This window comes from Fundulus heteroclitus, chromosome 3 (genome assembly GCF_011125445.2).
Source record: "Fundulus heteroclitus isolate FHET01 chromosome 3, MU-UCD_Fhet_4.1, whole genome shotgun sequence".
NCBI classification, from domain to species: domain Eukaryota; kingdom Metazoa; phylum Chordata; class Actinopteri; order Cyprinodontiformes; family Fundulidae; genus Fundulus; species Fundulus heteroclitus.
In genome coordinates this window covers 26,089,047-26,103,369 of record NC_046363.1, presented here as the reverse complement: position 1 = coordinate 26,103,369, position 14,323 = coordinate 26,089,047, and the positions used below count along the sequence as shown (strand labels likewise).

Genomic DNA, 14,323 nt, shown 5'->3' with positions numbered 1-14,323 from the left:
AGACCTTAGTTAAGCCCGTTATTAATTCAGCACAGGGCAAAAGTGGCATTCATGGAGAAAGAGTAAAGACAAAAAACACTGCTGAAAAAAAACAACATAAAAGTCCATCTCACATTCACAAAATAATAAAAAAATAAATAACATCTTCATGATCCTCAAGAACTATGGGAAATTATTCTGATCTCTTGACAAGACTTCTATGCAACCTTTGGGAAGGTGTCCACACCATTTAACAGCATGTTGGCGGCAATGTGATGGTCTGGGATTACTTTCCTGCTTCACGACCTGGACTGCCTGCCTTAATTTATAGAATCATGAATTCTGCTCTGTAGCAGAACATCCTGAATGCTTAATACTATAAAAAGGAAAACACCAACAAGTTCTGTATTATTGGTTTATTATCAAAGCAACAGAGTAACATAATCTTACATCAGGATTCACATTAGACACATGGATATTTGCTTGTATATTTCTGATCCATCCGGTGGCATTGTTACGATGAAATGGTTCCGCGATTTCACAAAAAGCCACAAAGTCTTTCAAACATGGATGGATTCCTGTTACTCAAAAAGACGAGTTCTTTCTTCCCTTCTTCTGTTCGGCCTGACGGAGAAGCAAAAACACGGTGAGTATACCTTCGTCACGAGTCACTTTTCTCATATAACTGCAGAGCGACAAAAATCTCAACTCACTCTGTGGATGCTGCAGCCAGTTTCGGTCTGTGTAATAAAGGTAGCAGCTTTCAAACTCCTTCTCACTGTAGTTGGGCACGGATACGGGGACGAATGGATCCATGCTGTCAAAGCCCCTCTTTAAAGGACGACACAGACAGGAAGTTACAAAACAGAACGATAAATCGGTTCTCTTCAGGTGTGTAAGACGTTTAGAGTAACTGATTTAATTATTACGCCCATATAGGCAGCAAGATCAGATTTCTTTAAATATAATTAAATGTAAAAAGGCTGGCTGCTTCAGGTACCTCAGGAGAGCAGAGGGATGAAATGTTTTTAATGTGCATTAATGTGATAACGTGCTAAAGTCAATTCCCCAAAGTCAAGGGTGAAGAAAGTTAAATAACATTTGTATAATGAAAATATTTTCCATTATGTGGATTACGTGATCCCACTTTAACTCTTATAGTTTATTGCGTCTTGGCATAAGAATAGGGATTTATCTGTCCATGGACGAACTGATTTCCTGCCATCCTGGCGTACAACAAACGTAGCTGTAATTAGTCAGAAAGGACTAAAGGAAGTCACACCGTAAAGTGCTGCGGCGCAGAAATGTCTGATGTGACTCATTATGGAAGTACATCCTTTTTTACTGCAAAACAACACCTCAATAATGTACCAGAAGAAAATAAGAAGCCGTGTTCTTTAAAGATAAAAACATGTGCAATATTAAGAGAGGAGAGAGGAGAACTGAGAGACAACCTTAATTTCACATCTTCACTTGCAAATCTGGGGAACTACAATGTACTGCAGGGAGGTTTTATGTATATATTTATGTATAAACATACACAAAGTAGTCCATAGAGTGAAGGAAAATAATGAATGTCTTTTTAAACAATATTTTTACTAATATGAAACTGAAGGGTGTGGCACACATTTGTTTTCAGTCCCCATTCCTTCAGTCAGTGAATAAAGTCCACACGGATGGTTGACCTCGTCTAATTTGAATATTTGTTCATATTTGTGACCCAGGCTGTAGGAGAGCTTTTGCCAAGACAAAAAAAGTTAATAAAAAGTTGTGATTAAATGTATTTGGCACAAAAAATTACTTATGGTTTATGAATTTTAATACATTGCCTGAATCCACATTACATAAAACAAAGTGTACCACAAAGACAGTTAACATAGACACAGTAAGTTTAATAAGTGGTGGAAGATGTGTGTCAATCAATTTCAGGGAATTATTTTAGTGCAACAGTTTCATAAAAAAAAAAAAAAAAATCTACTTTAAGAACTAGATTTACGTGACGAGGCAGCAGCAGCTGTGGTGTGCCTGTGAGACAGTGCTGAGGGAAGTAGGAACTCTCGCGGCCGCCTCAGTGACTCCAGAGCGACTGGTGCTTTTGGTAAAGTCGGCAATAAAACCAAGTCACTAAAAGTTGCTTGTTGCTAACCGCTTTTTGAAAGAAAATTACTAGAGGGCTCTGAAAAGTCGCTAAATATAGCAACAATGACGCTAAATGGGCAACAGTGGACTGTCCTCTTTACTGTCGTCTTTACCTTCCCTTCTAAGACCAATGTGGCACAGCAGCCACTATCCCAGACCAATTTTATTCTTTCAAAATAAAGCACTTTTTTTTTTTAGATAGATAGATAGATAGATAGATAGATAGATAGATAGATAGATAGATAGATAGATAGATAGATAGATAGATAGATAGATAGATAGATAGATAGATAGATAGATAGATAGATAGATAGATAGATAGATAGATAGATAGATAGATAGATAGATAGATAGATAGATAGATAGATAGATAGATAGATAGATAGATAGATAGATAGATAGATAGATAGATAGATAGATAGAGCTTTACACTGTTTTAACATACTAACAACTGAAGGTGTGGCAGTTTTTATTTTGCTGTGGCGGTGCGCCGCCCTGACATGGTACCTCGGGAGGAGCTGCACCAATCCACAGGTCAGGTGTGAGGGTCTTTTTACAGGACTACTTAGGTGTACAGTCCTCAACTTGTCTCCTGTAAGTTGTGGATTCATAAGAAGTCTTGTTTGCAGTTTATCACAAGCAGGGTTTGCTCCAGCGTATTATAAGCCTGGCAGGCTGGCAGGCTGGCAGGCTTTAATGAGATAAAGCGGTCATTATAGTTCCCGTCCGGGAGAAAACCTCCCGGTCTAAATAGCTAACACGTAAGCTGTTATTAGCTCAACGCTCAGTACGTCCGCGGCTCGCTGCCCTCCTCCTCCTTCAAGCCGCATGACATATTTTTAAGACTCCCTAGATTAGATTAGATTGGTCACTTAATAAAGTTGTTTATTTTAAGCTACAATCATTGCATGTTTGTTTTATTTTCCATGTGCCTTCGCCTAAACTGAGCAGCAGAGACGCATCAGCACCCTTAGAGGAGCTGATCAGGCATTAAACTAAAACAGAGCGTTCTCTTACTTCCCCGAGCAGCTCTTGAGGCAGGTAGGCAGATTTTGGAGTGTAGAGCGCGCCCGTCTGAGACACGGTGGTAATGATGGCGCCTCCGCTCTGAGACAAGACAGTAAATGAGTAAATCTTTCAGAAACACAGCATTTTCAGGGGCCAACTCGTGCATTAATCTCACCCAGTCATTCTTCACCAGCTTTCTCAGGTTATAAACCAAAGTCAGCTCCTCTGGATCCACCTGAGGACGGAAAGACACACATAAGACTTCTTGTTTGTGGAAAACCATCAACACAAAAAAAAAAAAAAAGACAAATGCGTTTTCCTTACAGCACTCTTATCCTCCTTCTTGATGGTGGATCTTCCCCACAGAGCATTCACAGAGTCCACAGCCACGGCCAGGCGGAAGCCCGCTCCCGGTTGGCCGCTCTGCAGCCTGAGTTCCTTCATCACCGCTCCCACCACGTCGCTGCTGCTCTTCACTCTAGAAATGCCCTGCAGCACAGGAGGTATGATCTGATGACTGCAATATAACAGGAGATCCAGCTAAAACAGTGTAAAAGGAGCAAAAAATATTACACAAGGAACATTATGACAAAAAAAAAAAACAGGAAATGTTTAACATGTTGACAGAAAAACAAATCAGGTAACGCAGTCAGAGAAAAGCTTATCAGCATTTCCTCCAATCGTGTTTTGCATCCTGCACACCAGCTTCCACACAAACTGACAGGTCAGACGCTGACGGATCCAATAAATCTGCCTAAACTGTACTGTGACAAACAGAAAGTGAGGGTTTTGCAGCTGCACATGAATCCGCTGCTCCTTTCTGTCCTCGTCAACGTGTGTGGTACAACACTGTCCTGATCCATCGTTATGCTCGCCTCACTGGCTATTGATCACTGCCGACGCGGCCAAAAGTGGAAGGATGAAACTTTAAAGAGTCCTAAAGGAGAGTTAACTCGAGTGGAAATAAGGCAGAGATCCTGAGAGAGACTGCATTATTAATGAAAAACAGTGGAATTAGAGGAAGATGACGACGGCTTCGAGGACTGACCTGATCCACCAGCTCTCCGAGCGGACTCCCCGCCTCCGTGGACTCCCTCTTCGTCCACACATAGCGCTCCTTTGTCTTTATCTAAGAAGGAAATGGAAGAGTTTTGGATTCGTTTTGTTTTGCATCAACTTTTGAGGTGAAACTGTCTCATTCAGCATGCCCAGAGGTGAACAGTACAGTGCAAAGCTATTGGTTCCCCTTGAACTTATTTACATTTTGTCATGTTACAACAACAAAACTCAAAGACTTTCATCGGGATTCCTTTCATAAACCAACATAAAGCAGCACATTATTATAAACTGCTGTGTTCCTTGGTCTTCCTGATGTTTGTTCACTAATCTTCTCCAACAAACCTCTGAGGCTTTTGCAGAACGTCTGCATTTAAACTGAGATTAAATTAGACACAGAGAGCAATAAGTTGCACTGGACTTCATTTAAGGAGACTGAATGAAAAAGGGGGCTGAATACAAATTCCCTTCACACTCTTCAGTGCAAGATCACCAGTAAAATACGACGCAACAGGACAAAAAAGTGAAGGAGAAAAGAAAACTTTGGATTATATGAATTATATGAATACTTGCGTATAGTTGGCCCAGTATAATCGTTAGACTCTTTAACGTCAGTTCCATGTGAGCTTGATGAGAGGAAGCTTCACCTGAGTTTTACTCACGTATAAATAAAAAGGCAACCATTAAAGTCAATTAGAGATTTTCTATTACACTCCAAAGAATAAACTGGTTTCTAAATGGCCAGAAACTGTTCATTTCCTTAGTAATTATGTAATTTAACAAAAGTAATTACAGTAGAAGAGTCTTTTGAAGCGAAAATTTTACCCAGGAGCCCATTTGAAACATAATTTTGAGCATTTCCTTTCAGTTTTATACAGCTTTTCTTCAGCTGGTTTCTTCAACGTGCGTTAACCGTTGCAAGAACAGAATATAGGCTCCTCTGTGTAAAAAAAAAAAAAAAAGGCTTATAATGGGAAAAAATGAAATCTAATACAAGTCTTTGGTCTCTTGTTGTGGTCAAAGTTAAAAACCGAGTGAATGGGCGTGCTACGGTGATGCAGGGGTAGTGAGCACAACCCATGTACGGAGGCCTTAGTCCTCGACGCGGCCGACCCGGGTTCGATTCCGGCTTGAGGTCGTTTGCCGCATGTCTTACCCCCTCTCCTGTCAGTCTACTTTGAAAAAGATTAGCCACTAGTGCCTCAAAAGCCCAGAAACAGACTATATATATATATATATATATATATATATATATATATATAAAAAAAAGCGAGTGAATGTTACCTTTGAAAGAAAAGGTTCGCTGGTGATTTTGAAGTTGCGTAACCAGGTGGTGGCTTGTAGCGGCTGGTCAAAGCGAGAGGAGTTATAGGACGACGGCAGCAGCTCCTTACAGTTCTTCACCCACAGGAAGGCTATATAAGGCAAGGGAGATGGAGAGAGAGGGGGGGGGGGGGGGATTACTCAGTCTGTCGATCAGTTAAACGCTCGTGTGACTTGCGCTCGTCTCACCATCAGGAACGTGAAGCACCAGCCATCCCTGTGTGTAACAGAAGTGGACCGTGTGACAAAGAGACATTGTTTTCCCGCTCCCCTTCAGCCCGTCTGAGCCACACACACCCCCCCGATAAGGACGACAACAGCCGTTTTATTCAGGATCAGGAGGCAAAAGAACCTTTGTTTTATTGTTCAGTCAGCGAGGCCCAGTGCTTTGAAGGATACAGAATAAATATCTGAGGGCCGGCTGGCTATAGTCGGCTTTCTTCAGGTAAGAGATGACCTCCAGGGCCGGCCGCCGCACCATGATGCAGGTCTCGTTGAACGTCTTCGCCTAAAAGATCATACAACGGCATTTACATCCGGGTTTGCTGCGGAGGACAACTTTTTAAGGCCGTCGTTTCTCGCCGAAAGGTCTAGAGAAGAACCTGCCTGTTGTTGATAGCGCCAAGGGAGGGTGTTGGGAAACAGGAGCCGGACGTGCGCAGGAGGCAGAGTGTAGAAGTGTCCGGCGTGTTTCTCTGAGTGGAGAGCCTGGAAAGGCCACAGGGAAGGACGGGAGATGGATCATTCAGAAAACAGAGAAAACCTGAACGGACATGGATCATTCAGAAAACAGAGAAAACCTGAACGGACATATTTCATCAAATAAAGTGCTTTACTTCAAAACTACAAAATAGGCTCGTCCAATGTGATTCTGGAAGATCACGGCATGTAGCAAATGATTAAACGGCTGCATGTGTTCGCTGTCAATTTTATTGAATTCACTAGCCTTTCTGAATAGCAGCAGATCACATCCTGAGCCATTTGTGTCTCTACATGGTCACTTAAACATGCACTGCTTGCTAAGCACACAAACAAAACTCTAGACGAAGAATTCGGACATTATGGAGTTTTATTTGGTCATTTATTTATCTTTCAGATTTGCAGAAAACAAACAAAAAAAAAAAAAAAAACCAACACTATCATGTTTCATTAGAATATTGGGTATTAAGCTAACTGACTGACTAAGTATAAACCGATGAATACAATAAATAATAAATAAATAATAAAATCTTTTTTTGTGGCCTGTGACATAGGGCCGGGCAAAATCGACCAAAATAATATCTCGATATTTTTAGGCTGAATGCCGATGATATACAATATTTATCTCTCTATATTTTTCTTTTCATAAAGTAATTATAAATATAGGCGCCTCTAAATCAAAGCTTTATACCAAAATGTCACACAGGCACGTTTGTTTTAACAAACAACTGTAGAAACAACTGAAAAATAACCAACACGAATACATAAAAGTATAATTATAACCCAACGTAGACCATTTCGATATAATCGACATAGTTTCAGCTTACATCTCTTTTTTTTTTTTTTTTCAATATTTTTAAAAATCTCAATATATATTGCTCAGTCCTACCTGTGAGGGTTTTGGGCTCCAGTTAAAAAAAAAAAAAAAAAAGTTTGGACGTTCCTGACCTACCCATCTACAGGACTGTCTCAGAAAATTAGAATATTGTGATAAAGTTCTTTATTTTCTGTAATGCAATTAAAAAACATGAAATGTCATACATTCTGGATTCATTACAAATCAACTGAAATATCGCAAGCCTATTATTGTTTTAATATCGCTGATTATGGCTTACAGCTGAAGAAACCCAAATATCCTATCTCAAAATATTAGAATATCATGAAAAAGTATACTAGTAGGCTATTCAACTAATCACTTGAATGGTCTAATTAACTCGAAACACTGCAGGGTTTCCTGAGCCTTGAAAAACACTCAGCTTGGTTCAGTAAACTAAATCACAAGTATGGTAGTGGTTAAGAGACGACATAAGATTCTCACAGTAACTGGTGTACTGACCATGGCATTACTGTCCTTGATTGGCCTGCCAATTCCCCTGACCTGAACCCCATAGAGAATTTGTGGCGTATTGTGAAGAAGAAGCTGAAAGACACCAGACCCAACAATGCAAATGAGCTAAAGGCCGCTATTGAAGCATCCTGGGCATCCATAACACCTCAGCAATGCCACAGGCTGATTGCCTCCATGCCACGCCACATTGATGCAGTAAACTGTGCAAAAGGATTCCCAACCAAGTACTGAGTGCATTAATGGACATTTTCAAATGTTTGATTTTGTTTTGCTGTTATAATATTTTTTTTTTACTTGGTCTGAGGAAATATTCTAATATTTTGAGATAGGATTTTTGAGTTTTCTTCAGCTGTACGTCATAAACAGCTATATTAAAACAATAAAAGGCTTGCGATATTTCAGTTGATTTGTAATGAATCCAGAATGTATGACATTTCATGTTTTTTGATTGCATTACAGAAAATAAAGAACTTTATCACAATATTCTAATTTTCTGAGACAGTCCTGTATGTTATGGCTTGATCTCTTTAACAGCAAATGACAACCAAATCTGTGCTGTGATTGTGAACACTTCTAATTAGATCTAAACAGCTACAAAATCTAGTAAAAACCAGACAATTTACACAATATGGTGAACAGTGAAGCAGAACATGAACTTTAAACACTGATAAAACGGGTCGGATTAAACAGAAACGTAAACATACTTGGAGGACATTATTAAATGATCATTATTCCAAGTCTGGATTCTCACCGAACCCCCTGCTTCCCAATAAAAATAGCATCTTACTGGGTCTTTCTCCTGCGTCCTGAAGACTGAGATGGACTCTGGTTCTGGCTCCACAGCCACAGCCTCCTGCTGCTGGACACACGAGCCGCTGTGGAGGCACCTGACACGGGCCACCTGGAACACAGCAGCTCCACATTAAAACTCGTCACCTCCTCTGTTTAACACCAAAAAACATGGCTGAGGCGTTGCTGGTTAGAATCCCGTAAATATTGCTCTCACCGTCGGTCGCAGCCCGAAGGCCAGTCTGTGAAGGGACATGCTCTGAGACGTGCCTGAGAAAAGTTACTACTACTATTTTAAAGCCTTAAAATATCTAAAGGTGTCGCGTGTTTACGCTGCGGTGTCGTGTAACCTTTGCGTAAACACGCAGCTAGCAGCTAGCAGCTCCGTGCAGGCAGCGCTAACCAGCCCGCTGAGGCCTCTGACAGCCACTCTTCCGCGGATTTCACGCCGGGAATATGTCCGCTGACTTCATGCGCCGGTAAAGATCCCCGGAGCTCAGGACAGGGAGGGCAAGGACACCACACGGCGCAGCAAAAGTCAATGTGCCGGATCCGTCACGGGCAGCGCCATCACCAACTACAGGACGTGACGTCGCGCGGTCCTTAGCCAATCAGATCACACCGAGGCTGCTCTCCTACCCAGATGGGAAATAAATTTAGATTAGGTTAGATTAGATTCAACTTTATTGTCATTACACAGGTACAGGTTCAAGGCGACGAAATGCAGTTTAGGTCTAACCAGAAGTGCAATAGCAACAAGTGCAGGATAAACAATGGTTCCATAACTACAGGACATGGATATATACTGAATAAATATAGAGATGAATACTATTATAAACAGGATTTTACTAATAGATTTGTCCTATGAATATAATACATAGATAACTAGTATTGTGAACTAAATTTCCAGCTGGATATGTACCGAATATAATATACAGGTGGATATTACTATAAATAGAGTTTTACAGATATGTACAATAGCGTAATATACAGATGATTGTTACAATAACAGAGTTTACATGTACTATGAATATATGTACAGATGGCTATTACTATAGGCAGAATTGTGAGCATGATATGCAGGTAGCTATTACTATGAAATGAGTAAATAAAGTTTGGACAGAAGCTATTTAGTGCAGTGGAAGGTAATTGCATATTACAGTTAAAGTACGGTATTGCAAATGTATATGGAAACGACTGGTACTGTGAATAAACAGTCAGCAGTGCAAATCAATATTCAGTCATGGTCAGTAGTGCAAGATGCATGTAAACAATTGTTACAATAGTAACAGTCAGGAGTGCAGGTGAACATTACAGTTATTGACAGAAATTGAGTAACATGGAAGTTAAAGGGGAGTTTTCCTTTCAACTGTCACTACATGCATGCTCGGTATGCTTGCTCAGTCTAGAACTTGATCTTTTCTGCTGGGTTTCTTTAGATAAAAAAACAGATTTGTCTTCTTTTTTGTAAAGTGCCTTCCGGTGAGGCTTGTTGTGAATTAGCCATATATAGATAAACTTTCTGAATTTAATTAAAACTGGATTATTTGATCAGAATGTCTTTGAGGACATTGCTCACCAAGCAAATTTGTGATTGTGTGAGATTATTGGATGCACAATCAAAACCAATGCCACTGGAATCAAGACATTCGTTGGGATGAAGCTCATATTAAAAGGGCAGTGTATCCTGGAGGACACAATATGTAAATTAAAAAAAATAACACTCCTATCATCAAAAAAAGACATGAGTGTGTGTCATTTAAGCCTAAATACATCAGAAAATGGCAACAGAATTATTTTCAAATGTATTGATATGAGGCTGCATGGTGGAGCAGCTGGTTGCACTGTTGCCTTGCAGCTAGGTCTTGGGTTTAAATCCCAAACTAGGGTCTTTCTGCATAGAGTTTGCATGCTATCCCTGTGGATGTGTGGGTTCTTTTCAGGTACTTTGGCTTCCATACACAGTCCAAAAACATCACTGTTAGGTTCATCGCTCTCTCCGAATTGCTCTTAGGTGTAAGTGTGTGCGTGAAGGGTTTGTCGCGTGTTGCTCTGTGAGGGACTGCCAACCTGTCCAGGGTGTACCCCGCCTCTTGCCCATTAACCACATGAGAGGCAAAAGTTCCACTTTTAAGGGACATCAAGATGTTTGTTGGTAAATGTGAGAACTACCATTGTGTTCTTTTTGCCCAGCAGTAATTCCCATCTTGAAACTTTGAATAGATGCCTTATTACCCAGTCTCTTCTTTATTGTTGAATCGTGCAAACACTGACCTTAAGTGAGGCAGTGAGGCCTGCAGGGGTGTAGATGTTGCTCAATGTTCACCACTGTTCCATGTTTTCTCTTTTCATGGACAATAGTAGTTCTCTGTAGTCTCAAAGGCTCATACTCTGTAAATCCCTTTCCAGACTGATAGATGTCAGTGACTTTGTTTTTCATCTGTTCTTGAGTTTTGGTAGATCAAGGCACAAAGGTGTTGCTGTTTGAGCTCTTTTAGCCTGCCTCGTGTTGTCAAAAGGATCTGTCAGTCATTTCTTGATTCAACAGGATGGGGTGTGGCCACTGAAAGTGAGCCAAAAAAATCTTGTGACTCACATTTAATTAATTTTTCAACAATGCAACAATTGTCCAACATTTTTTCTTGGATTCCTCGCTGACATTATGTGAAATAAATCAACATCTATGGTTAAATCCAGTGCATGTATGCTGTTACTTGAAATTGCATTCTTTTCCCTTGACCCCCATCAGATTTTGTAATATTGCACATTTCTCTGCAATTGGCAAGTCGTTGGAGATATGTTGACACCAGCTTTGCACATTTAGAGACCAAGATTTTTGCCCAGAATTCGTTGTCAAAGTGCTCAAGCTAAGTCAGTTTGAATGTATAGCATCACTAAACATCAGTTTTTAAATCCTGCCTCAGATTCTCAATTAGATTTAGGTCTGGACTTTGACTGGACTGTTCTAACACATGAATATGCTTTGATGTGAACGCAGGGTGTTCAAACTTTTTGTCCTGGAAGCCAAAATTGTCTACAAGAAGGTACTCAAGGGCTAGAAAATTAAATTTTTTAGAAATTTTTTTTGTTTTGTTTTTGTGTTTAGTTGCTCAACTAAGCTAAATAAACAATAGTTTAACAAAAGCAAATTAGTGTGACTTCTGTAGAAAAGGGATCTGTAAATCATTGTAGAATAGAAATATAAAAAGGCTCTTGCAGGTGCACCACCCACTGACGATAAACAATTTCCTAATTTTTTGGGGTTGATCTTTTTTTCTTTTTTTCTAGTTTTATCTTTTCAGCAACAGGAACACGATTTTGCTCACTCTTGCTTTATTTTGCCAAGTAAAATAGCACCCAAGTCTGCGTTGGGTAAAAAGTTTGTGGTCCGGTTTACTATTAACTTAAATTAAAGCTAAAGTATAGCTGATAAAAGACAGAACTTTTTGCTGCATCATACATTTTCCATTTTAAGAAGATTTTAATTTCTGTGTTGCTGTTTTTTGTTTTTGTTTTTGAAAGGCCTTGTATTTGTGAAAATTGCAAAAAAATAAATCAATGGTGAATTTGCATCTGCACGTTTCACCAAACACATCCTAATGATCCCAAAGACTTTTGGGAAACTGCTCTGTGGACTCACAAGACAAAAGTTGAAGCTACTGTATGGGGAGGGTGTGTGTGTCACATTAAAATATCTGGTACAAAACTAACAGCATTTAAGAAACAGTAAATCATAACAATTATGAGACACTGTAGTGGTAGTTTGAAGGTCTGTTTTTTTTGTGATTCATGAACTTGATGGCTTGCTGTGGTTGATGAAATCATGATTTGATCTCAGAAAATCTCTATGGAGAATGTCTCACCATCAGTTTGTGACTTTAAGATCAAACTCGCTCAGGTTATGCTGGAGGACAATGATGTGAAGCTCACCAGCCAGTCAACTTCATAAAGATATGGGAAAATTATAGTTTTTGGAGTGGCCTAGTCAAAGTATGGTCTTAAAACCGACTAATAGACTCCCAGTTATGACCAAAAGCCACACATGTGGTTGAATTAAAACAATTCTGCAAAAAAAAGTGCACCAAAATGTCTCTACCTAGATGTAAAAACTCATTGCCAGTCATCACAAATACTTTATGGCATTTATTGCTCTTAGGTCTAGCGTTCGCAACTCGCATTGCTCAGAGTTTCCCCAATCATTAATTATAAACTCTGCTGTGATATCATGTCAGAGACTTTCAGCTATTCAGACATTTCTTGCTTCTGGACCAACGTCTTGCCATGTCATAAAAGTTGTAAATTACATAATTGAAGCCTTGAAAACCATCAACTACTGTGTGAATTGCAGGCTCTGCCATTCTCTGTTAAAAGCTATCAGATGACATTGTATATATATTGGCGTTCTAATTTTCTGTGCGACACAATGGTCTGTCGTCAGAATACTTAAACACCGCAAAAGGTGTGCCACACAGTTCTATTTTAGGTCCAACCCGGTTTTCAATTTATGTAAACAGAGTTGGTGAAAATGTTACTGATGCTTGTATACATGTTTATGCAGACGACACTGTGGTTTATCTACTGCCATGCAAAAATGGTTAATGCTGTGTTTAGGTGTCTTGTCTTCTTTTGACTATATTTAATCTGACTTTGTTTGAGGCTAGTTTTAAATACGGTTATAAAAGTAGTTTTTGCCATCAAAACAGGCCTCTCTTGCAAATGGGATGTTTTTTTTTCCAGTTCCAACTGCTTTAAAGCATTTGACTCAAGATTTGAGTTGATTCAGAGGAGTAAATATTTGCAGCCATTCCCTGACCACATATAAAAATCAAAACACATCACTTCAAGGGTTGGTTCTCTTGTCTTGCCCCTTTTGAACAGTGTCTTAGACTTAGACAACTTTATTTGTCATTTTGTATGCACAGAGTGCGTACAGAACAAAAAAATTGTTGCATACAGCTTGCAAATTGCAGTAAAATTAAATTACAGTATAAGGTGCGGCAGTGATTTAAAAGTAAACAATTGAAATGTAAGCAATGCAGGAGAAAGTCACAGTGTACAGGTGAGTTTAAAAAAAAACAAAAAACATTTGTATTTACAGAGCTGATTGTGCAAAGGGCATTTGTGCAAGAATGCATTTAGAAACTAGTAGTTCGGCAGCATTTGTAATGCTAGATGGAGATGCAATGATGCAAAAAAGGGCCCATTTCTGAGAGAAATGGGCCCTTGTGTCATGTCATACTTTTATTCCCACTCATTAAATGCTATAAATTTAAGGCCGAGATCTTTACAATATCTTCAATATAAGATTATACCACTGCAATAAAACCTGAATATTTTTGAGAATATCTTTACCAGGTGTAGCAATAAACGTCTGCCTATACATTTTTGCTTTTGCACCATTAAAGACAACAGACATAAGATACAATATAACGAGCATTATAACTTCTATTGCTGTCAAATGCTTGATGTTGGAGATAAAAGAATGTGAGATGTGATTTCATCTTATCCATGAGGCTTAGAGGGACACTTTGCTTTTGGTTTCTCTGTTTAACTGATGCATGATAAACAATCCCCACTTAAAACTTTTAAATAAACGACAATATCGTGTTTGCCTCTCCTAGCAGCGTGTGAGCTGAACCCCCAATCTGACATGACGCACTCTGCAACTTCTGAGCTGCTCACCGCCAAAAAAAAAAAAAAAAAGAAGAAGAAGAAGACAGAAAGAAAGAAAGAAAAAAAACCCAGCAACCCTGAAAACACCTCACTTCAGCCAAGTCGTCGCCATTTTATTAAAAGACTAAATAGCCCTCCCCTGGTTGCCTGTTGTGAGCCGCAGCGATAGCCTGGGCTCAGCTCGCCGTTTTATCCGCTCCTCTGGCCACATGAAAAATGGCCACGCAGTTGCATTCCCGCACATCCAGCCACACACGCACATTTGCACAAGAGGGCTGCAGCCCTCAGCCCTCCTCCTCCTCTTCCTCC

The 14,323-nt window shown here is 39.7% G+C and overlaps 1 protein-coding gene across 1 annotated transcript; it reads right to left on the bottom strand.

The window, feature by feature from the left end:
- Positions 1-380: 380 nt before the first annotated feature.
- dap3 (death associated protein 3) lies at positions 381-8,944 on the bottom strand. Its single transcript, XM_021318153.2, has 12 exons — positions 8,559-8,944; positions 8,340-8,453; positions 6,112-6,213; positions 5,905-6,013; positions 5,695-5,787; positions 5,467-5,597; positions 4,175-4,255; positions 3,451-3,615; positions 3,302-3,361; positions 3,136-3,225; positions 693-810; positions 381-603 (listed from the first exon to the last, which is right to left on the bottom strand). The coding sequence occupies exons 1-12, from the start codon at positions 8,595-8,597 to the stop codon at positions 518-520; spliced, it is 1,188 nt and encodes a 395-aa protein (XP_021173828.2). The 5' UTR covers positions 8,598-8,944; the 3' UTR covers positions 381-517.
- Between the last annotated feature and the right edge of the window lie 5,379 nt (positions 8,945-14,323).

Excerpts from the sequence above, each read along its gene's own strand:
- dap3 (XM_021318153.2), bottom strand. The coding sequence starts at position 8,597 with ATGTCCCTTCACAGACTGGCCTTCGGGCTGCGACCGACG. Across the intron at positions 8,454-8,558 it reads CCTTCGGGCTGCGACCGACG|GTGGCCCGTGTCAGGTGCCT; the intron begins GTGAGAGCAATA and ends GCTGTGTTCCAG. Across the intron at positions 3,362-3,450 it reads AGAAGGAGGATAAGAGTGCT|GTGGATCCAGAGGAGCTGAC; the intron begins GTAAGGAAAACG and ends TTCCGTCCTCAG.